The sequence below is a fragment of the Patella vulgata genome, chromosome 7 (genome assembly GCF_932274485.2).
Source record: "Patella vulgata chromosome 7, xgPatVulg1.2, whole genome shotgun sequence".
In the NCBI taxonomy this organism is placed as follows: Eukaryota; Metazoa; Mollusca; class Gastropoda; family Patellidae; genus Patella; species Patella vulgata.
This window is the reverse complement of record NC_065885.2, coordinates 35,615,378-35,640,618: the sequence shown is the minus strand read 5'-3', so window position 1 is coordinate 35,640,618 and position 25,241 is coordinate 35,615,378. Positions and strand designations below refer to the sequence as shown.

At 33.6% G+C, this 25,241-nt stretch overlaps 1 protein-coding gene across 1 annotated transcript; it reads right to left on the bottom strand.

Moving 5' to 3' along the window:
• Positions 1 to 2,916: 2,916 nt before the first annotated feature.
• On the bottom strand, positions 2,917 to 23,350 carry LOC126827368 (CTD nuclear envelope phosphatase 1). Its single transcript, XM_050556661.2, has 7 exons — positions 23,118 to 23,350; positions 19,238 to 19,304; positions 12,024 to 12,142; positions 10,788 to 10,859; positions 10,250 to 10,366; positions 8,113 to 8,224; positions 2,917 to 7,613 (listed from the first exon to the last, which is right to left on the bottom strand). Exons 1-7 carry the CDS (start codon positions 23,214 to 23,216, stop codon positions 7,468 to 7,470), a joined length of 732 nt encoding a protein of 243 aa, XP_050412618.1. The 5' UTR covers positions 23,217 to 23,350; the 3' UTR covers positions 2,917 to 7,467.
• Positions 23,351 to 25,241: the final 1,891 nt, after the last annotated feature.

The window sequence follows — 25,241 nt, the reverse complement described above, 5'->3', positions numbered from 1 at the left end:
TTGTGGACCCTATAGAGGTCATAATTTTTATCCGATTTAAAAAAACGTATTATTATATCATCGTTACACCCTAAGGACGACTGAGTTTGAATTTCATGAAAATTGACAGACAAAATGGCCGCCGTTCATTCTCAAATAGCGTAAAAATATGGTATATCAAGGTTGTGGACCCTATAGAGGTCACAATTTTTATCCGATTTTGTTGAAACTTGAAATATAAGTTTATAACCCAAAGATCTCGGTTCCTTTCAATATTTGCCCATATCGGACCGTAACTTCCTGAATTATGGCCCCTGATTGTACGAAAAATCATGATTTTAGCTTGTGGACCCATTAGAGGTCATAATTTTTATCCGATTTAAAAAACCGTATTATTATATTACCGTTCCACCCTAAGGACAGTTGAGTTTGAATTTTGTGAAAATCGTCCCAAAATTGACAGACAAAATAGCCGCCGTTTGTTCTCAAATAGCGTAAAAATATGGTATATCAAGGTTGTGGACCCTATAGAGGTAACAATTTTTATCCGATTTTGTTGAAACTTGAAATGTAAGTTTATAACACAAAGATCTCAGTTCCTTTCGATATATGCGCATATCGAATTGTAATTTCCTGAATTATGGCCCTTGATTGTAGGAAAAATCACTTTCTTGTTAGCTTGTTCTCTATCCATCTCTCGAAAATGTGGCCGTATCCTGCCTGGCAGCCGCTGGTTTTAAATCGGATAAAAATTATGACCTCTATAGGGTCCACAAGCTAAAAACGCGATTTTTCGTACAATCAGGAGCCATAATTCAGTGAGTTACGGTCCGATATGTGCGAATATCGAAAGGAACCAAGATCTTTGGGTTATAAACTTATATTTCAAGTTTCAACAAAATCGGATAAAAATTGTAACCTCTATAGGGTCCACAACCTTGATATACCATATTTTTACAGGGCTTGCCACGAGACGCGAGTAATTACTCGCGCGCATGCTACGCTCGCGTAAAACCAAATTTACGTGAGTGATTAAGTACTCGCGCAAATATAAAAAATAATTTAATTAGAAATAATGGAATATCGTAATAAAAAAAGCCGTAAACAATTTATATGCCTTCATATTGATGCACTATTGCGCACGCGGCGTGTCTTTCCAGTGCCACCTGTTGATACTAAAAATACTTTGAGAGGCGTACTGCCAGGCGGTTTTTAAGCGGATGTCCTTTGCCGTGTCTGGATAATCAAAAATTGAGCGGATGTTGTCGTTTCTATAGCAATTCTTTCGATCCCGCATCTTTTCTGCAAATTGATGGGATTGAAATTGTTGTGCCTGTTCTTTTACCTTTCTAAGCTTTACCCGAATCCCCTTAGCACGCCAACGATGGCAAAGGGAAATGATTACTCGCGCACATTATTCTGCGTGAGTAAATACATGTACTCGCCTCACTTGCGCAAGTCTATATTTGCTGGAGTAGTCATCTACTCGCCTCCAATTTGCTCGTAGCAAGCCCTGTTTTTACGCCATTCGAACTCAGTCGTCCTTAGGGTGCAACGGTGATATAATAATACGATTTTTTAAATCGGATAATAATTATGACCTCTATAGGGTCCACAAGCTAAAAACGTGATTTTTCGTACAATCAGGGGCCATAATTCAGGAAGTTACGGTCCGATATGCGCGAATATCGAAAGGAACCGAGATCTTTGGGTTATAAACTTATATTTCAAGTTTCAACAAAATCGGAAAAAAATTGTGACCTCTATAGGGTCCACAACCTTGATATACCATATTTTTACGCTATTTGAGAACGAATGGCGGCCATTTTGTCTGTCAGTTTTGGGCCGATTTTCACGAAATTCAAACTCAACCGTCCTTAGGGTTTAACGGTGATATAATAATACGGTTTTTTAAATCAGATAAAAATTATGACCTCTATAGGGTCCACAAGCCAAAAAACGCGTTTTTACGTACAATCAGGTGCCATAATTCAGGAAGTTACGGTCCGATATATGCGAATATCGAAAGGAACCAAGATCTTTGGGTTATAAACTTACATTTCAAGTTTCAACAAAATCGGATAAAAATTGTGACCTCTACAGTGTTCACAAGCCAAAAACGTGATTTTTCGTATAATCAGGGGCCATAATCCATGAAGTTACGGTCCGATAGATGCCAATATCCAAAGGAACCGAGATCTTAGGGTGATAAACCTATATTTCAAGTTTCATTGAAATCGGATAAAAATTGTGACCTGTAGACTGTTCACAAACAATTGTGGACGGACGGACGTCCGGATGGACAGGGGCGACGACAATATACGTCCACATGAAAATGTGGGCGTATAAAAATGAAACAGGATATTGGAAAATCTATACCATTTCACCAACACCGCTTGGTTAATTTCTCCTCGGATTCGGTGTATGAAGGCACTGCCCAGCGAATTAGGAAGAATCTTCCAACGTAAGTGACAGGCAAAGAATGTCTACACTTTAGAAAACATGATAAAACCTACAACTGTACAACTTTGGCATGTGTACTTCAGTTACTGTAGTTATGCCGTATGGACGCTAATGAACTACATTCATTTGTAGTATTAAAAACGCCGTGTTTTTATGCCACGCGAGTGTAGCGTTTACTCGAACTAGCAGTCAAGACTTGATATTATCGGTTAGAGTTAGCATGGACACATGTCACTTTGCCAGGAAGATAACTTACTGTGCGTGCCCAAAGCTAGTCCGAGCCGCCGTTTTAATAATGATCCGTTAACGACAGCCAAGATTCAACAGCGGTCACAAACGGCTGATGTCCGACGACATAATACGACCACATGAAAATGTTGGCGTAAAAAATTGTAACTGGCACCTTCCTGTTGGCATTTGGCTTTGTTTGATTTGTTTAGACAAGTCACATAATAAGACTAAAACAACCACGCCTAATTTTTTCACATTTTATATCCATAATTTGTATTACTTATATTACACCATGGCACAAACATTTACTTAGTTGAATGTAACACAGACTTTATCATAGTAACAACATTTACTTACAAATAGTAAACAAAAATATATATGTAATTCATCATATATTTTAATTCTAATCTTTCTCTCATCTCAACAACAAGAGTTTTTATCTAACACACTTTAAATATTAAAAAGAAAACATGAGATTAGGACTTGCGATTAACTGACTGTGCTTTATATTATCTATTCCGCCCTATATATGTTAGTAAAAGCCCTATTCATTAAAATTAAGAAACTCCAGCATGTAACTTTTATTGGAGCTCAAAGTATTCACATTCCAAAGAACAGAAATTTGAAGGAAGAAAAAAAGCAGCTGTGTGCAGTTCTGAATATTAATTTCCTGTGGGCATACATCAATATCAGTTTCTTTAATCTTACAATGCTACAAAAGGAATGATTTAAAATATTTCATCAATTATATTTGATAGAAACTAAGTATTGAACATACTATTTGATTTCATCGATATACAGAATGAAACACAACAGACCATTTACAAGATAATTTTCTCTCTTATCTTAAATTTTTCATATTATATTAAATACTTATGACTTTAATACAAGTTACAATCCAAAGTTATAAATTGACATATTTTGAATTGGACAAACTACTTCAATCATTTAAATTATATTTCATTTGCGACCATTTGCAATATTCATTTTAACACAAAAAAAAAAATCATTTGATCTGGACATAATTATCAGGGAGCAGGAATTAGAATGTAATTGTAGGGTGAAGCTAAGTTTACATGACGGGTTTTCTAGGACACAGAAAAGATAGTTTTATTAAGGGCTATATTTTAGTTACAATAAGGTCAACAGTTTCGAGTAAATTCTTAAGTCTGAGAATGCTTTGTAAACTCGCGGCCAGAGTGGTTGCATTCACACAGATTCAAAATTTTGTCAAAGATTTTTTTGGAAAGAAAAGGTTTGCCACATCTGCTACAAGGATTAAAAAACTTTGTTCATGTGTCATATTTTCCTTTGTCATATCCACTTTGTTCAAATCAGGCAAACTCTTTGATATGAACTTTAATTGAATTATGTTATATTTGCAAATCTGAAAAATTGATCATAATAGTAATTGATCTAGTAATTTGGTGCAGACTGCACAGTTTTAAAGAAAATCAGACCCTAAAAGGGAACAAGACTATTGCTTACAATACCATGAAAGATGTGTCAAAGCAGATTACAAATCAGTTTATTTGATATAGTTTTAAATTTCAAGCCTATCTGACAAAGAAAATGTTGCTTTGTAAATTCAGCTTTTAAAAATTAACTGCCATGCATATGTCTTTGATGTCAGTTTCATATTTTTTACTCTACATTTTTTATCAATAATACATGCATAAAATTTACAATTATTTCCTTTTTAAAAACACTATATATTAATTTTCTGTTTACAGTTTCGTGAGGCATTTTCATCTCAAAAATTGTGGTTCATTAACTAGTCTCAGTTGCAGTGCAAAAAACACAGATGATCAGACAACTATTGAACCTCTACGTACATCCTTGATAATTGAAGATCTGCACAAACTATTTCAACTGGATGACACACTTAACCAAATCTCTTTGCATTCATTCATTAGTATTATTATTAACATGGCATGTCATGGACATGTAGCAACAACTAGATTATTGTGAATCCTGGACTTGAAATGAAATATTATTCTGCCTTTTTTTTAGAAATGAGAATAAATTGGTTTGGAAAGTAAAAATCCCAAATCTATTAACATCACATCAAACTTACTTTCTAAAGTCCAGTTTCTTAACATACATGTAGTTACAATCAAGAGTGTAAAATCATATTCTGCAGGTCACTCTAAAAACCCAATGTGCAGATGCAAAAATAATATTACTGATCTAAATATAAATTATAAGAAATGTAATTTACTTGATAATAGTTACATGTCACTAAAACAAATAATAAATTGCTACTAAAACCAATATCACACTTATTAAGTATAATGCAGAAAAAACAAAACAAACTAAACAACATTATTCTAATAATCTTGATGAATATATAAAAATTCTTATGAAAACCATATTACTATATTTAACTGCACTCTTACACTTCAAAAGTAGTTCTTAGTTGAATGCAATAATTATAGAAATATGTAAAGAATAGTTAGAGTTTAGTAATTTGTCATATATACTAGCAATAGGCATGCAGTGTAACTTACAGTGACTAGTTCACACAAGTTAGACAAAAATTAACATTGCATGACTTATTCTTAATTACACTACTGCATGTTGGAAATGGTAATAAAATTATTCATTGGGGGAGGTAACTATCTCTATTTCTGTAACACATCTTTCAGGAGCCCACATATTTAAACTTCAAGACTGCCGCAATAGATGCATTAACCTCAGAAAAGCCACAAAAAAAACGAAGATTTACAGTGGAGAATTTAACTGTAAGATTACTTTATGAATAAAAAGATCAAGGGAAGACCAACTGCTTATATTACAACCGATGTTGACCTAGCTGAATCAAATGTTTACTGGAATTTTTAGTCTTTTATACACTCTTACTGTCAAGTCATATTCAAATATTTACTGATCCAAAGTTAAAATAATTTTGACATTAAGTCCATCTATTAAACAGTGATACTCTAAGTGCAAAATCTTAAGCTTTATAAACTATATGGTTGAAACAATACTTTTGTTGAATTCTGATGCAACATATTTCACAATTAATCAGGCTAATTTCATTAAAGACTTAATTATCATCTAATATTAAAGGACTAAATCTTCATTTGATTCAAGTGGACCGAAATATGAATATAACAGCACAATAAAAACTGTAAGCTGAGTGAACTTTACATATAAATAAGAAGTGGTATCAGATATTCTATAAGCACTAACTACGCATACCCTGTCTCATGCATTTATAGCTACATGTGATTACGTTTAAGAACTAATATCCCAACACTTTTTAAGCATTGGTTCACTTTCAACAACACATTAAATTTCATACATAGATCTATCAATTAAAATAGATTTGACCAGCAGAGACAAGATTCATTTTATTACCGGGTACCTTCTATTGTGGTTTATTATTAACTATCTAATCTCACAGTTTTCTCAACAACTCAAGTAATAAATACAAGTGTTTTCTTTAAGTACTTATCCTGAGATCTTTTGCACATTAGTCAAATTTTACCGAATTTGAGGGTCTGACAAAAATTCAACGTAAGAGAAATACAGTAAATATAAATGAGGAATAAAGGCTGATGTACCAAGGCATTTAAACAATAATAAGTCAAGGACAAATATCAGACAATCAATTAGGTATTAATGTAATTGTTGAGGTAGCCATGTATACATTTTCTCTTGTATTTGCCTTATGCCAGTAATAAGATCTCCTCTTTTACCCCTGTACAATCAGTAAGGGCTATCGCTATTGTTAATGAAGGCCAGTAGATCCAATTTAACTTAAATTTACCAATTATTAATAATGTTTATTAACTCAACAAGAAATTTAAAACGTATATTTAAGTTGTTAAATTTTACCTAAAATTTATTTATTTCTTTGTTTGTTTAAAAAAATAATCATTTGCTGTACTATACAGAAAATAAACACTTGCAACAGACTTAGGTTGCAAATAAGAGGTGATTCCAAAAAGATATAAATGTCAGGCCAGCTTTTCATGATAAACAAGCAGTTTTCAATGAAAATACCAAAAGCGAATGTATATCAATGATATTAATAATATATCAATAACATTAATTAAATGTATTTATCAATGATACTAATTATATATCAATGATATTAATTATATATCAATGATATTAATTATATATCAACGATATTAATTATAATCATATTAATATTTTATTTTGTACCTTTACATAAAACACTAGGTAACAGGTGTATGGAATAATAATAATAAAAAAAACCTTGTTTACAGCAAGGTTCAAATATTACTTCTTATATTTTAGAAATGAGCTCTTTAAATGCTACCAAGTCTATTGATCATACAGAATAATATCTGGGCATATTAAATATAAAGACATTTCAAGTACTTAAAAATATTTTTTTTAGGTGTGTTAAAATGGGATCCTGGCCTAGTAATCTCTATTTTTTTCAGTTTAAATTAATTTATTTGCAAAATTTAAATGAATGAAGTATGGCTATTTATTAATATATCTTACATGATTTCCAGCAACTATTAAACTCTTTAAAATCAACCTGCACCACAGATGCCATTCAATAACTATTCAGAAACGTCCTGTCCTCTGATTGGCTAGTATCTACATCTTTTTAAATCCAAATTAACCAATCTTTATTAAGAATTAGCTGTCAACTTTTAATTCAACAACAACCAATCCTGATGAACCTGACATAAACTAATTGTAATAATGATTTGTGTTTTGTTAACATGGGTTAAGTGAACTATATACAATATGACACAATGAATCCATAATGACGACCATTTTGGATATAGGAAAAATAATAAAAAGCTACCATGGAACCTGTAAATGTAAGTTTCGTCCGAGAACAGAACGAACATCGCTGGAAAATCGTAAAGCATCTAATAATGGTAGGAGACAGAGCAGTGCGGTATCAGTCGCATCACTGAACCATGACTTGATTGGTATGGCATTATCTGAAATAAGGAAGTCATGGTTGAGATTGCCAGTGTAATATTTTAGGACTAGACCCAGTATGTCTACATGTATATTGTCACCTCTTGAAGAACTATTCCAAAATTGAACAAGCAATGTTTATTTTCCCTTCACAGGGAGGAATATAAGTGTTAACAATGTAATTTGTCATGACAAATGAAATGAAATGAAGATGGGCATATGCCATACAGTGTCCTGTGATGAGGGAAATTTTGCCAGCAGCTCTACAACCTACTCTTATTTCTAATTTCTACTGTCAAGGGTTCATGCCAATATGTACACCTTTTTTTCCCCCCAACCAAAAGACTAGATACTGTTCCTTGCCAGGCCCCGACAAGGGGAAGCCATGCCAAAAAATCCTGAGGAACTTCTCAACCAACAATGGGAGCAAACCCAAGACCTAGTTAGCTAGCGAGTGTCTCACTCACCAAGCCAACACGGCTCCCTGTCATGACGAAGAAGGGTGGTTACAATACTTACTAGGATATGAACGATAGGCTACAGGAGAATTATCTAATATAAATATACTGGAGAGATCAGGATTTATAGCAGATAGATCTTTTGTATAACTTCCTAAAATCAGGTTACAATGCTAAAATTATAAATAACATGCATTAATCATAATATTTCTGTTTATAATACACATAATGTTAAATGAGCATAAGCTTCTGTAATTTAAAATGGCTCAACCTCTTTGATTCAGAATGAAAATAAAAATTTTTGTTATTCTATTAATCTCGCCAGAGATGACATATAATTGTAATTGTGTTCATAAACAAGACGACATCCGCACAATCTTTCAAAAACAAAAATTTAGTTATAAAACTAGTCTCATGCCTAATCAAAACAAGAGATTAATCTAATCCAATACTTTATTTTTATCCAAATCAATGAGGGTGATTTCCTTAAATCAAAATACTTTACTTAAAGATGCATTATGTAAGATTTAGATACAGAGCTGGCCGTTCTTGCTAGAATAGTACCAAAATAGATAATGTAAAATAAAGTTATAACAGTTTGGAGTTTTGATATTATGTGGCATTAAATGGCCGATGCATTCTAATCTACTTAAAATCGGAGCCATCTGATGAACTAGAGAGTTGATTATGGGCTTGACATTTGAAGCCAAAATAAAGACCAGCAATAGGCAGATGTAGCTCTTACATGATGGCATCATTAATTGGATAGATCTTTTTTTCTAGTTTGATGAGTGATTATTTATTATATCTGGCATACATATCAAAACATTTTGTTTACTCAAAAATACATAAGAAATGAAATGAAATGGGGTTTAACATCCTACTGTTCTGCTCCAACTGCAGGGCTAGAAATCCATGCGAATCTCTGAAACTTATTCGTGCAAGAGCTTACGCTGCAAATCTACAATGATTTGCGTAAAATATTTGTAAAAAAAAAAATCTCGAAAAATTGTCGAGTCCAACTATTGCATGTCATTCAGGGTGTTTTGAATCAAATTTGTATGACTTACTTTATAGAATACTATATGTATAATAAATAAAATATTTGTTGTGTTTTTGTTTTACCGCTTACTTCTAACTTATAATTTTGACGAGTTCCTGGCTGGCAGTTGTCTTTTGCTTTTGTGTTTATGTTATGCAATGAATTGTGTGGAAAATTCCCCAATCACGACCGAAAGGAATCTGTATGGAAACGGTGCAACTCCATATGCAGTTACGATAAAAATTTATTTGTTTCCTAATTATTTATTTTAGCAGGCCAACCTTGAAACAAAATAATTTTGGGTTCCATTTTATCCTTTCGAGTGATTTGATTCCACAAGTTCCACATCAATATAATGGGGTTAAATTGGGTCATTCCAATTCTATTCTGTCACTGTCAAGGTCGGCCACTTGGTCTTTTTCACTTCGATTTGTGCGGACATAAACTATATTCCTTTATTATGATAATGACATTGTTTTCTGGATATTACTATTTAAGTGTTTACCAAAAATCGCATCTGATTGTTTTATTATCATTGTTGTTGTATTTTGGTGTTTTAGATTAACACAATTTTGTTTTTTAGACAGTTTTATTAATTAAGATTCGGAGGATTCGCACAGACTGCATATATGAGAATCCTCTTAAATTCTCGCAAAAAATGATGAATTTCTAGGCCTGAACTGGGATAATAAAGACTAGCATACACCAAGCATATTGAATTCCAACTGTCAAGGGTTCTTTTTACGTGCACACAAATTGGTACACAGGACCTCTTTTCTTTTTTTTCATAATATGATCCAAACAACTATACGTCGTCCCATGCCAAGCTCTCCGTCCTACATCACTAACAAGGGGGAACCACATCGAAAAATCCAGATGAACTTTCTCGACCAACAACGGGATCAAACACGGGACCTCTGAGTTAGCAAGCCAACATCCTACTCACTGAGCCACCGCAGCTCCCAAATCACTTTAGGCATGCCTTTCAAATTGTAATCACCAGCTATTCTTAAACTTCAGATCTGCATATTTTGCTTCATTTGCATTATAATACTTTGTATCCAAAACCTTTTATCATGGCTTCTAAAGTATAACCTATTCTAGACCACCCGATACCACAAATATCTGATTTACATAAAAAAAAATTTTATCTCACCTGCCTGTAATACCTGCGTTTTAAAATTCCTTTGTTATTATCAAGTTTATCTGCCACTGCGGCTCCATAAATTTCCATGCTTGCTGTAAAAACCACTAGGTCATACCACTGACTAACCTGAAAATAATGAAATGAAATGAAATGGGGTTTAACATCCTACTGTTCTGCTCCTAAACTGGGCTAGATAAATGACCTCATTATGGCAATAAAGAAGGGCTTCCACTTCAAAATGGACAGATAATGCAAGTTACATTCATATTTACGGCACTGTATCATCGATTCATTTGACCACTTTGGTCAGTATGGTGTACACCAGGGATGCTTCTTCAAAATTTTGCTTGACAGACATTTCTAGTTGGGGTTAATAAGAGGAAAGAATTACACAGAAAATGTGTTATGACTAAGAAATAAACAAAGGTTCATTTTTTGAAATGTTACATTGGCCACATGCTCCAGCATCTTGTGAACTGAAGCAATTAAATTTTTTGTCAGTTTAATAGATAAAATGCCAGAATACTGCAATTTACTAAGAACTTACTATTTCAAGAAAATAATCCACATGTGGTCTTTTATGAACAAAAAATCGAACTGGATGTCTATCAATTGTAACCTGTAACAAGAAGATTGTAAATAAATTAAAATATACAAGCCACATTTAATTTTTACACTGTGGTTAATGATGACAAAACTTCTTAAAACATTCATACATACCCAACTCACCAATTATTCTTACGCCGTAACCCATGAAAAAAGGGCCAGTTATTTTTAGTCTCTATCTCCCTTTTTCCTCAACCTTTTGAATGACAATATTTGTTAGACTTTATGGTGTAGAATCGAAGAAAAGGGTTTGAATATACATTTCCTGCCAGGTTTTGGCGAATATTCATGATCTTGAGGCGGAAGGATACAAGAGTTAAAAGGTTGGTTAGGTTGGTGGGGGCAGAAAATTACATGTTTATTGGCCTCTACTTCCAGTTTGTATATCTCAAGTTTTTCTTGATGAACCCCAATATGTGCTTTTGAGCAAGCGGTTGCTACATGTTGCTCCATCTGTGGTAGAAAGTGTTCTATCCAACGAAAATTTGGGAAAAAGTTAGAGTCGGTCTCTAAGAGACAAGAATTAACATTAAAGTCAATGGGTATATCATTGGTGACCTGTGGCCATATATTTTGGTGATAAAAGAGAGTAACTTCCCCTGCCTATGTGCTGGGAGAAACCCACAATGCATTCAAATTGAAAATATGCTTGATACTAGATTAAGGCCACCAGGGTAATGAAGAAAGAGTACATATCTGATTAAAGATATATTTCCTTGACAGTGACGGTCCTAACCATCAATTGGAAAATACATCCAAACTACCTAAAAATATATCTGTCATCAAAAAATGATAGACATCTTTTAAGATACAGTACTTTATTCTAGGAAAGTTTTTTTTTGACAAATTAACTATGTACACTTGCAGGATGATGAATGAACAGGGCTGATGGTAACACACAGTATAGGAATAATGTAGTTAGAAGACTGTTTTTAGTAATAATAACCTAAATTCACTGCTGACTTTTGAGTTTATATTTTTATTTTTCCAGATCATTCAACATAACATACTTTCAGATGTTAAATGATCTAATTTGAATGTTATGAAATGCATAAACAATAATCCAAAATAGCAAAACACAATTAAAAAGAGAAAATAGGACCAAATCCAAATAAAGAAATGTATCTAGTCCTTAAACAGATGAAATGGATACATTGATATTATGTGATATACTCACCTTTAAGACAAAATCTGGTGGAACTCCAGGTTTAACTGTTTGTCTTAGAACACCATCATGATGCGAATGTATCAACGTCTCATCCAAATCTAAAACTAATGTTTTTCTCCTTAGCATACCTAAAAATAATGAACATATCCTATGATGAAGATTTTTTTAAATCACACCTTTTGGATGTAGTAGCGTAAGAGAAGAAGTATACAGACAGATCTTTCACTAGTACAAGGTCATTAAGCTTACATCAAAAAAAAATAATGCTAGCAAAAACTAAATGCATTAAATACATGTAAGCTTATAGTCTGTAGCTAGTTACATAGCCATAATCATTTGGTTCAACAGTAACAAACAATAGGCAATGTGACGTCCTATTCTTTGTGACATGATTATTTTTCAGCAAAGTTCTATTGATTTGATAAAATAACACAAATAAATTCTAAATATTATTTACCCAAAATTTACTCTATCGTGTAAAATCATGACATCACAAGGTAGTTGAGGTCACATTTCTCATCCATATTCTGTAACTCGTTTATATAATATACTGATGTCCAAAAGAAAGTATACACACTAAAAGTATGACTATGTTTTGTTTAGATTAAAAACATTTGATAAAGCATTACTGAGTTTGTCTCTTGCATCCAAACTCAACATTTCTAAACAAAATTGACATTCCACCCAAATAACGTATACCATGCAAAAACGACTTTGGTTGATGCAGCAAAAGATGCACAGTCAGTGTATACTTTCTTTTGGACATTAGTATATAACTTAGTATGTAATGCGACGTGAAAGTGTGACGAGTTTGAGCTCTCTAGTATTGAATCCATGCATAGATAATTTCACAGACAGATAGTGATCAAAGGACCCTGGCCCAGCCGACTTAAATCATTCCAGTCATAACTGCACATTAATTATACCCCTTTCCTGCAAACAATCATATACGTTTGATCTTTGTCAAATTTCCTAAATGTCAAGATCAAGTGCGTAAAGGAAACCACTCTGAAAATGCTGTAAATACTCTGAGAAAAATCAAAGCGTGGTGACACTCTGTAGACTTAAACTATGCTATTTGACTTCATCAATACTATTTGAGACCTTGCTCTTGTTTTATATTTTCCCTGCTAATAGTGAGTTAAACGTAATTTAATGTTATTGTATTGCAAAATTCATTTCAAGAAGTCACATGCATGAATGAGGAAAATAGTTTGCAAGGGTAAATGAGAGGCTTCGAACAATAGCTAAAAAAGTAAAAACAAACAAAAATCGAAAGACAGATAATTTTCTAGACCATAAGAAATTTGGGTTTTGTCACAAATATAAATCATTGCCATATGATTAGGGAAAAAAACAGCCTTGTAATTTGTAATACAGAAGAATATGATTCACAACTGTAAAAACTCAACAGTATGGTTCTGTTATTTAACTATTGTACTTGTAGCATGAAGAAAGAAAACATAGAAATTTACCAGTGTATAATTCCCATCTGACTTATTGAGGAGGAAAATGAATTTATTAGTCAGCAGAGACTCAAGATTGAAAAGGTCAACATGAGCATCAAATGTTCCTGAAAAACATGTTTACTTTCTGTAAGTTTGGGTCGTACTGTTCTTAATATACATAGCTTAAAGATGCATTATGTAATAGCAAAATCTGCCTATCGCAGGTCTTTATTTTGGCTCCAAATGCTATTTATTTAGATAAGCCCATAATCAACTCTCTAGACATTGGATGGCAAGAATTTAAATGGATTAGAACACCCTTGAGATTTAAAAATGCATAAAAATTTTTTTACTTGCCCGAGATTTAAAAATCTAATGATAAAATGCATGATAAAGACATACTTTTATTTGCCCAGTACAGTAGATTTTCCAACACTCATAACTTTGCTCAGAATTCAGAATAAAGTAATTTGAATGAAATTTTCAATACCTTCATTTTCCCATACTTTTTTTTAACTATTATAGCAAGAATGGCCAGCTCTTTTTTCTAAATCTAACATAATGCATCTTTAAAGTCTCAAATTAACAAAGTTATGTTCAATTGAAATTTCATCAATTCACATGTATGCTGCTTTTTATGTAATAACAAGCCGCAAACAGAAATGATAGGCCTTTTTTTAATAAAACAATCTGATTGAAACCAAGCCTCAATGTTATCTAGCATTGGTATTTTGTTATGTTTTCTTCATTAAATGTTAAACAAGCCAACAGTAAGACTGATGTCCCCCATCACAATCCCATAATCAATAGATGACATGTATACAAATTAATTCAAATTGTACATTTATCTATTTGAACAGAATCGAGCAATCAAACTGGTTATCTATACTTAGTCTAAGCAGAAAATGTTCACAATCGAACTCAGTCAAGTGTTTGAAGTACATGTACCTGGTAGTGAAACTATACACTAAGTTTGAAGTTTCATTACTCTGCCTGAGTTAGAATCAGGGTTATCTTGTCCCAAAGCATCGGCCAATGAAATTGCTTAGCTTTAGCGGATAATGTTAATCATTCTAATGTAATTAAAAGCAGAGTTGTTATGTCCGAAAGTCTTGACAAATCAAATTGCATATCGCTACAGCAGACCTGCGGTTGCCAGGCAAGATACGTTCACATTTTGCAAGAGATGGATCAAAAACAAGCTAGAAAAAAATTGCAATTTTTCGTACCATCAGGGGCCATAATCCAGGAAGTTATGTTCTGAAATGCACGAATATCGAAAGGGGCTGAGATCTTTGGAATATATAAACATTTTTGGGTCAGATTTTTATGATACTCAAACTCAACCTTCATTGATGTTTAACGGTGATATATTTAAACGGTTTTTAAAACTGTATACAAATTGTGACTTTTTTTAAACATAAATTTAAAGCTTCATCAAAATCAGATAAAAATTTTGACCTCTGGAGGGTAAACAACCTTCGTAGTACATACTTTTACACAATTTGCATACAAGGAGCGTCCATACTGTGTCAATCAGAGGATATTAACTTTAGCCTCTTAAGAGTCCACAAGATTTTTCAAAGTGATCAAGGGCCATAACTCTGGCAGTTATTATCAGAAATCGGTGAAAATCAACAGGCTTCTTCATGTCATGACTTTAAACCCTGTGTATAAATTAACTTTTAACGTCCACAAGATATTTAAAGATAGTTTGCCAGGCAACGAAACATGCCCACAGCAGCTATATTGTCCGGGCAGTCAACAAGAGTTGTCACATATTTTTACTTTTTTCGGTAATGAAACATTTATAATACATTAAAATAGAATTTGTTTGGTTTTTATAAAGTTCTGCCCCATGCTAACGTTTAGTATACAAAACTTTTAACATCATGGATTTAGGTGTTCAAGTCATAAAGATTCTTTGAAAATCAATATACTTGTTCGTCTCGAAACCTTAAACACTGTTTATAAATTTAAAGTCAATCGAATATTAACTTTAGCCTCTAGAGCGTCCACAAGATTTTTCAAAGTGATCAAGGGCCACAACTCTGGCAAAAATATTCGGAAATCGTTGAAAATCACTAGGCTTCTTCGTCTCATGGTCTTCAACACTGTATATTAATTTAAGGTCAATCAGATATTAACTTTAGCCTCTAGAGCGTCCACAAAATTTTTCAAAGTGATCAAGGGCCATAACTCTGGCAAAAATTATCAGAAATCACTGAAAATCAATAGGCTTCTTTGTCTCATGACCTTAAACACTGTGTATCACTTTAAAGCCAATCGGATATTAGCTTTAGCCTCAAGAGCGTCCACAAGATTTTTCAAAGTGACCAAGGGCCATAACTCTGGCAGTAATTATCGAAAATCGTTGAAAATCAATAGGCTTCTTTGTCTCATAACCTTAAACACTGTGTATAAATTTAAAGTTAATCGAATATTAACTTTGACCTCTAGAGCGTCCACAAGACTTTTTGAAGTGATCAAGGACCATAGTTCCGACAGTAATTATCGAAAATTGGTGAAAATCAATAGGCTTCTTCGTCTCATGACCCTAAACACTGTGTATAAATTTAAAGTCAATGGGATATTAACTTTAGCTTATAGAGCGTGGACGCCGGACCGACAGAGGGACGACAACAATATACGACCACATTTCAATGTGGGCGTATAAAAATGATCACGGGTCAGCCGTAACTCTGGCAGTAATTATTGGAAATCACTGAAAATCAAAAGGCCTCTTCGTCTTATGACCTTAAACACTGTGTATAAATTTAGAGTAAATCAGATATTAACTTTAGCGTCTAGATCGTCCACAAGATATTTCAAAGTGATCAAGGGCCATAAGTGCCAGTAATTATCAAAAATCATTGAAAATCAATAGGATTCTTCTTCTCATGATCTTAATCATTGTGTATAAATTTAAAATCAACCAGACATTGACTATAGAATCTAGAGCGTCCACAAGATATTTCAAAGTGATCAAGGGCCATAACTCTGGCAGTAATTATCAGAAATCGTCAATCTGATTAAAACACATAACCTATTTCGTTTCTTTTTTTTATACTTCAAAATTTCGTTTTACGTGTCTTCAGAACAGTAGGATCTGGAAAAGTTGTTATATAAGCCACATTCTGGTTAATGTGAGGGATTAGCCAATGAAAGTATAAAAAAAAACGAAACAAAATATAGATCTGTATTTTAATCAGATTGCGGAAATCATTGAAAATCAATAGGATTTTTCGCCTCATGACCATAAATACTGTGTATAAATTTAAAGTCAATCGGATATTAATTTTAGTCACCAGAGCGTCCACAAGATGTTTTAAAGTGATCAAGGGCCATAATGCTGGCACTAATTAACAATAGGTTTCTTCGCCTCATGACCTTAAACACTTGGTATAAACTTAACATTTGCAATCATAGATCATAATTATTAATTAGAAAACAGAACTACATAACTAAAAATATATTTGTTACCAAAAAGATTATGTCTTTTGCAAGAAGATCAATGGCAAATACTGGTGTTACTAGGCAATCATGGAACATTTGAATTGAGCAAATTTAAAATCAAATGTACATATTCACATTTATGAGATAATCAAATTCTGGGGCAATTAACTCATCTGAAACTATTTCATAATTAGTACAAATTATAATTCTGTACAGTGTCTCTTTTTTAAAAAAAAAATAGTTAAAAGTTCAAAAACATGCCTTTTTGCAAAAACCTTGGAATTATTTTTAATTATTTCATCACCATTCACCATGCAGTGTTATTTATAAAAGATTTTACATCTTACAAGTGCCTGTGACCTAGGGGTGCATGGTTCACAGTCTGATTTAGATTAACATTTTATTGTCTTGTACAGTTCATGAAATGAAATGGGGTTTAACATTCTACTGTTTTGCTCCTACTGGGCTAATGAAGACAGCTATACGCCATGCAGTGCACTATTATTAGGGAAATTTTGCCTGGACAGCGACGCAATGGTCTACTCTTATTTTGAATTCCAACTATCAAGGTTTTTTTTACACACACGCCAATATGTACATGTGACCTCGTTTTTTTTTATCCATCCGAACGACTCTACATTTTCCCTTGCCAGGCCCTCCGTCCTACACCACTAACAAGGGCGAACCACACCGGAAAATCCTGATGAAATTTCTCAGCCAACGCCGGGATTGAACAAGGGACCTCCAGGTTAGCAAGCCAACGTCCTACTCACTGAGCCACCGTGGCTCCCTGTACAGTTCATAATGACATCAGAGAAATTAATAATTAATTCATCTTAAAGAGAGAGAGAGAGTTTAACCTCCACTTGACAAAGTAGGTCATTTAGTGACTAAGGCTGTGCAAAAATATCGATATAATCAGTAGAAGTTATTTAGCGATACGATAATCGATATTGAAATTCAAATATTTATTATCGGTATATTTACCTTCTGCAACAAGTTAAGGTCACTTTCACATGACTGAACTTGCCGTAGTCTGGCATGCAGACAAATGAACGAATACACAACGTCAACACAACAACTATTTTCCCCCTCTGCTTACAAACTGACACATTTTAAATATATATTATTGTAAAAAAACTAAACTTTAAGATTAAATACATTATTTTAATATTTTCGTTGTTTTTGTTGTTATTACTAGTTGAAACTAAAATAGGTCACGCACTTTGTGAACAATTACGATCACATGTGATATAGTAAAATTAGAATTATCTCCCTTCTTTGCTCTTGATTGATTTGTAGAGAAATTGTCTGCTTTCACGATAAAACTAATTGTATTATTAATGATCAACTCAGCTTTTATTACTAAATCATGTCAGATACAGCCCATACAAAACACGTTTTTGACTTCCCGGGAAAATATCTATATCTCTCGTAATTTCTTGGAAGAATTCTACTTTGGTTTTCGTCAAAATTAACCAATCATAAAAATTCTACTTTGAAAGCCGGTAATTATTTTTTTATTGTCCAATCAATAGACGCCTTCTATTATATTTTATTCTATTATTAGTAACACTGTGTGATCGCCAGTAACTTGCAAAGAGAAACCATGTATTGTCTTTGTATTTATCGGAGATATTGGAATAAAAAAAAAGGTTCAAATGAATCAAGAACAAAACTTAGAATAATACTCAAGTTAATCCTACATTTAGCAACTAATTATTTTACATTAATTGATTTTTTTACGTACATCGGCACAGTATTAGACTAGGATAATAACACTACTGTAACTCGATCAACACAAATAACAGGTCGGTAAAGTTCGGTTTTTTCGGAAGAATGATTGATAATCGATTATCGCTGACAAATTCTTGCCGATAATCGATATTGAAATTTCATATCGATTCCCAGCCTTATTCGTGACTAACATATCGTTCAATTTTAGTTCAATAAATCGCTAAGCATAGGGGTCTTCAACAGTGGGAGGAAACCGGAGGAGCCAGAGAAAACCCACGACCCTACACTTTGTCACGTACATCCAGGGAATTGGAACGACAGTTGACTCAATGACAGACCTTATGATACAACACGCACACGCTAACCATTCGGCCACCCCACCACATCCACACACACATACATAGAGATCGTACACTGCCATAACATACCTTAACTGCAATATCAGACCAAATAATCTAATATTACATAAATCTAAATACTTTTGTTTGCATATAGGTGCACATCCACAAAGCATTTGTATCAATACAAGTTTAATCTATGTAAATATGCAAATAAGTATAACAAATAAAGAAGGCTACTTACTAAGTCTATGTTTGGATAAAGGAGACAGTGGTATATGTTCATATTTAACTGTTTGGTGTTGGATAATCTGAAATAGAAAACAAACTAAATGTAGATTTTATATCTATTTGTTAAAGATACAATATGTAAGATTGGGATAAAGAGCAGACCATTTTTGCTATAATAGCTCAAAAATAGATAATGTAAAATGAAAATATTGAAAATATTATTCAAATTACTTCATTCTGAGCCAAGTTATCACTGTTTGTAGTTTTGACAAGATGTATGCATTGTGGTAACCAGGGCACTGGTATGTTCGCGACCTATCCTCGCTTTCCCATTTTTAGATTAAATTTTTAAATGGCAAACCATTCTAATCTAGTTAAAATCTTGAGCATCCGATGTCATCTAGAGTTGATTATGGTCTTGCTTGTTAATAAATGTCTAATTAATAGATTATATAACATTTCAGGCCTAAAGAAAGACCTGCAATAGGAAGATTTAGCTATTGAAAATGTATGTTTAATTGACACAAATTAATGTTACTTTTATTGTTTAAAGACAACATGAGCTCACTGGGCTCTTTATCCATAGAAAGATAGCATGGGTTATTATTCCCCTGAATTTTGGCATTGTCAGAAATATATATACATGTACTAGTATAATATAACACATGTAGTTTTATTAAAACCGAATGTCATAAGAATGTGATGTTATGCTGGAGTCATCGAAGGTCCGAGAAATCTTTATGACTTGGCATTTCAGTTTCAGCAACATGTAGTTCAAAAACAGTTTCAATCCCATTATCTAAATGTAAATAAGATGGTTTTGACCAAACCATCTGTGGGGAAACCTTTCCTACATGTATAACATTAACAGTCTACAAAATACCACTATACAAATTACAACAGTTTGTAAAATGAGGAACACATTAATTTGACAAATTGTGCAGCTACATTCTATTAATCAACCATTCTATTTTATTGCTAGTTTTCATATTTCACATTTAGAGTATTTCTTTGTTATTGTTAGGCTGGAATTCAGACACTCCAATTGGTCAAGAACAGACCTTGAATAAATCTCAGCGGTACCTACCACAATCATCTTTAAAAACTTTCTTGATACATGTACCTCAATTTTATTTTTAAATTAAAGACTGCGTACTCTCAATTGGAAGGGGACAAGACAATTAGCCTATCAAAAACTACTGTTTCATAACAATATAATGAAGAAGTCCTATACATAGACCTATGCGTGTAGGTGAGCACAATGAAATACATTTGTTTGGGAATTTAGTCAGTTGAACAAACTGAGAACAATTCATAATAATATGGTAGCCTTGTTTCAAGTTTTAATGTATGTCTTCTGCAAGTTTGATAATATTTGCATCCAGATAATTCTTTATTGCAATTAAGTGGATAGGCCAATATTTTATGTCGCAGCAATGTCATGGAATGTGATTATGTACAAATACAACATTTGCTTCATAAAATTAAAAATATCTTCAGTGAAAATATAATCATTTGATTTCTTCATACATTTTGTGGTCATAGATAAATTGTGACCAAATATAGTAATAACAAGCCAACAGTGCGGCTGATGTCCCCCGCAAAAATGCCAAAATAAATAGATGACACATATTAATTAATAGCACATTTTTTTTTTTTTCAAAAGTATCCAGCAATCAAACTGATTATCAACTATACACTAAGTTTTATCACTCTATATCAGATGGAATTAAAGTTATCTTGTCCCAAAGCATCGACCAATGAAATTGCTTAGGTCTGCTTAGCTTTAGTTCGAAATGTTAATCATTGAACTCTGTCAAGACATTCACCTAATGAACATCTACACATGTACATCAAGTTTAAACATTCTACCTCAATTAAAAGCAGAGTTGTTATGTTCCAAAGTCTTGACCAATCAAATTGCTTATCGCTGTGCAGAAAATGCTCATTATCGAACTTAGTCAAGGTATTGATGTAATGAAACTATACACCAAATTTAATCACTCTCACTTAATTAGAACTAAAGTTATCGTGTCCCAAAGCATCAACCAATCAAATTACTTATCTCTGCTTACCCTAAGCAGAAAATGCTCATCTACAAACTCCATCAAGGTATTGACCCAATAAACACCTACACCAAGTTTGAACATTCTAGCTCAATTAGAAGGAGAGTTATTGTGTCCCAAAAAGTTTGACGGACAGACAGACGAACCCATTTTAATAGTCTCCTGCTTTCTTCGAAAGGCTGAGGACAACTAGTGATAAATCACTACCAAAGCTAATGAGATAATCTCTGGGGACTATCATATACTTATGGTTTCATAAATTAAAACAAGTTGAAACCAGTTTTATCCAACCAAGTAACAGCAGATTTACAAAAGCCAACAGATTTCTTATTTTCCAGTAATGGACATTGGGCCAGCTGAGCTACATCTTCAACAGAAGTCAAGAAGGCTTGATCTCGCTTTAACTCTGTACATCTTATCAAGCCCTTCACGTAATACCCTGCATAGTTCGTCACAAATTTTGATTGGGTACTGACACAGCTTAAGAGCCTATCAGATTCCCCAATCAACGCGAATACTAAGCCTGCAAGAACCGATAGGAAAGCAAACATGGATAGGATAAACCAGCAAGCGGCAGTTTTCATCAACCCTTCCTTAAAGTGTCAAATTTGACAATGAACCCCTCCCACGTGTACGGGGCTATTGCGTGTCGCTCATGCAGCTCAGTGGTTCTGTTGGGGCGATACATGTAAGTTCTTCATCTGTGAACATACTCTCAAAGCATGTCAAGTGTCCACATGTGACTATTTATCATATCACAACCTGCATACATGTAGGTATTTGCATTTCAATATCTCTACTTTATTGAAGAGTATATAATAATTTGAATAATAATCCAAACCCCATTAACTCAGTTCTTTATTGTTTGTTTGATAAAAATTTAAATTAAGAAAAAGATCCAATTGTCTTTTTCAGCATGAATTATATATCGACAGATGTTTCTATTGAAAGTACTGTAAGCTTATTTAATAATTACCGTAGCAAAACTGATTGGGTTATAAGCTGGGATAATTATGGAAGGACTAGTCAGTTTTAAATCTAACTGCCTTTACTAAAGGCTTGGGTTTGTGATGGATCATGTTTCCCTGCTACATTGTATTTTAAGATTTGTGATTTGGCAACTTTCAAGTTTTAATCAACGGATACAGTAGGCCTATTGTACCTTATGAAATCTACTAGAAGTAGAATTTATCTAGGACCTTTATTTTTTCAATCCTAATTTGATAATAATTTGAGTACCGGTACCTGTTTGCAGAAGGACTATCGGGAATATTACTGCAGACATTGTCATGCTTAATCCAATTACTGTTTACCTATTTTAAGACTGACCGCGATGATGTCATCCTGATATTCATTATAAATATTGATTTGTTGTTTTGGTTGATCTCTCAAGATTGAAAACATATCTGTCTGCCTACTGAAATAATGTGTACTGTAGCCTACTGTTAGGATGGCATAGGGATGTTATTGTTTACGCCTAATTTAAATCAAACCATTCTTTGTATAAAATACACATATTGTTATGACATTAAGACAGCATCATTAGGCCTAATGTTATAGTCAAACAAGCAAGTCAGTGTTGTTGACCGACTTTTGTAGGTCACATGTCAAAATACATTTGTTGATGTTTACGTAAATTACTGTTTCCGGGTATGTTGAATGTGTTCAAATCAAGGATTTTTAACTATAAATGCCATAATATTATATTACATAGACAATCCATTCTATGTCCAATCAAACGATTCTTCAAAACATAAATATGTTACGATAGGTCACATTACAATCCCCCCAGTAACATTCATTGGCATTGCATTCAAATCAACTTACCGCACGCGCTTGTCGACGGACACAGTAGCAAATGAAACTCCATATTTTCGCCGCTAAAACAAAAAATCCTCGCAAACCCATACCAATGTACTTAATCATTAGTGTGTATTGTATCAAGAACTGTTGTGCAAATTAAAATTAATCTATGCCACTCTGTACAATCTTTGTATAAATGCCTCAAGGCTGGCCAAATTTCCAAGATATTACATCTAGACCGCCATTGGCATCCCACAATTCCTATATCACTTGTGAACGGATGTGGTATATAAAGCGTGAATATTTAATAGCGTCTATAGTTACATGTACACGCGTGCTAACTGCTAAAGTAGAACAAAAAAAAATCATGATGTGGGTATTATTATATTCAGATATACATAATGTTTGAAAGGGGCGGGGCAGGGGTAAGCTGTGGGTACGTATTGCAGGCCAGATTCTTGCCGAGCGCAGGGAGTGGACAAAATGTTGGAACCTTGCGATTTTTCTGGTTAAAAAAAACCGACCAAGCTTAAGTGGACTAGATTTACAGTTTGTTACATGTTTGTGACTTTCTTATTTCCGTTTCATATGATTGCGTAATATTGTCCGTAGCATAGTTATGATTTCTTTTTCCGACAAAAGAAAGAAGTCACAGCGGAAACCAGCCAAATAAATTTATTTTAGCGCTTTTGCAATACCTTTTACTTTTTATGTAACACAGGACATGTTGATTTTATAACATTTGTTACAATATAGGCTATACTGGCAAATCAGAGTAGGCCTTGGCTAAATGCATATTTCTTGTTTCCGCGATTTCCTCACTGCTAAAGACCACAACGCACAAGTGAAATATTTTTAAAATGTAGGCCCTATCATAAAAATTATGCTAGCCTAATACGTGTATTATCTATACTAATATTTGTGACTATCGGTTTTCTGTCTGTTCAGGGTTGATCTGTCCCGAAGCTGGAATTTGGTGTATAGGGGTAGCTAGGGCCGAAGATATACTTATACTAATTTCAACCCGAGCAGTGATTTGCCCGGTGTTGGTCAAGAAAGTTCCCCGGGATTTTAAAGTTCCTCGGAATTTTTCAGCGTGGTTTCACATTCATTGAGTGTAGGACTGAGGGCTTGGAAAGGACAATGTCTAGTCGTTCGGATCGGACTAAAACCGAGGTCCCGCGTATACATTGGCGCGTCTGTAAAAGAACCCTTGACAATTGGAATTCAAAATAAGAGTATGGCAGTAGCGCCGCTTTCCAAGCAAAATTACCACCATAATAGCACACCGTGTACGCCCCTCTTCATTAGCTCAGTCGGTACAGAAAAAGAGGAGGTTAAACCCAATTTCATTTCAGTATATAAAAGCACAATTAAACTTCTTTGAGGATGTACAGTTTATGTTTATCTGTCTAAACGACCAGTCCATTGCAGAAGAGAAGGACCAAAAAGAAAACAGTTTTACATTAATTCCCAAACGACCGGCCTGTTATAAGAGACGCTGTTGGAGTCTCGTTGCTTATAAAGCTAAAAAAAAACAAAAAAACTACCGGGTATATGTTCCTATAGATTCCAGAATGGCGGAACAAGTGTAGTATTACGAGCATCCTATTACAGAAGGATAGATAAATGAAGAAAAAGGATATTGCAATGTTATACAGAATTGACAAAGTAATTGCACACAGTATTAATCCCGAAAGGCGTTACTTTTGCAGTGAAAACACCCGCCCCCCAAAAAAGTGGCAATTGCATAGGGCTGCACTACCTCTGTGTCCGCGTCTGGTACTGAATTATTTTTCTTTATTGGGCTAGGGATTTTGTCATTCTTTTGGTTTCGGTACACTGACAGCCCCCCCCCCCCGTCCCTCCGCCCACCCTGCCCCTACAATATGAATTGCGTGTAGATAATAAACGAAAGGTGACAATTAATTGATTGTTTCTTATATGAAACCAAAAACTTTGTGACTATGAAATTATTATATTTACAACAAGGCCGCCGAAAAAAGATAATACTATCTTCCTTTTTTTCGTGTGAGAAAACCTTGCAAATCTAGGCTATTTTAGACTAGTATATACTAGTGGTTGACATCTATATCACAGTCAGCCAGCTGTAAAATAAGTTATTGTACGTTCACGTTTCTTTGCTTA

Bases quoted from the DNA above. Each gene is read 5' to 3' on its own strand.
- LOC126827368 (XM_050556661.2), bottom strand. From the start codon at position 23,216: ATGATTAAGTACATTGGTATGGGTTTGCGAGGATTTTTTGTTTTAGCG. The intron at 12,143-19,237 runs GTAAGTAGCCTT...CATTATTTTTAG, and splicing joins TTTATCCAAACATAGACTTA to GTATGCTAAGGAGAAAAACA. The intron at 8,225-10,249 runs GTGAGATAAAAT...TTATAATTTTAG, and splicing joins AACGCAGGTATTACAGGCAG to CATTGTAACCTGATTTTAGG.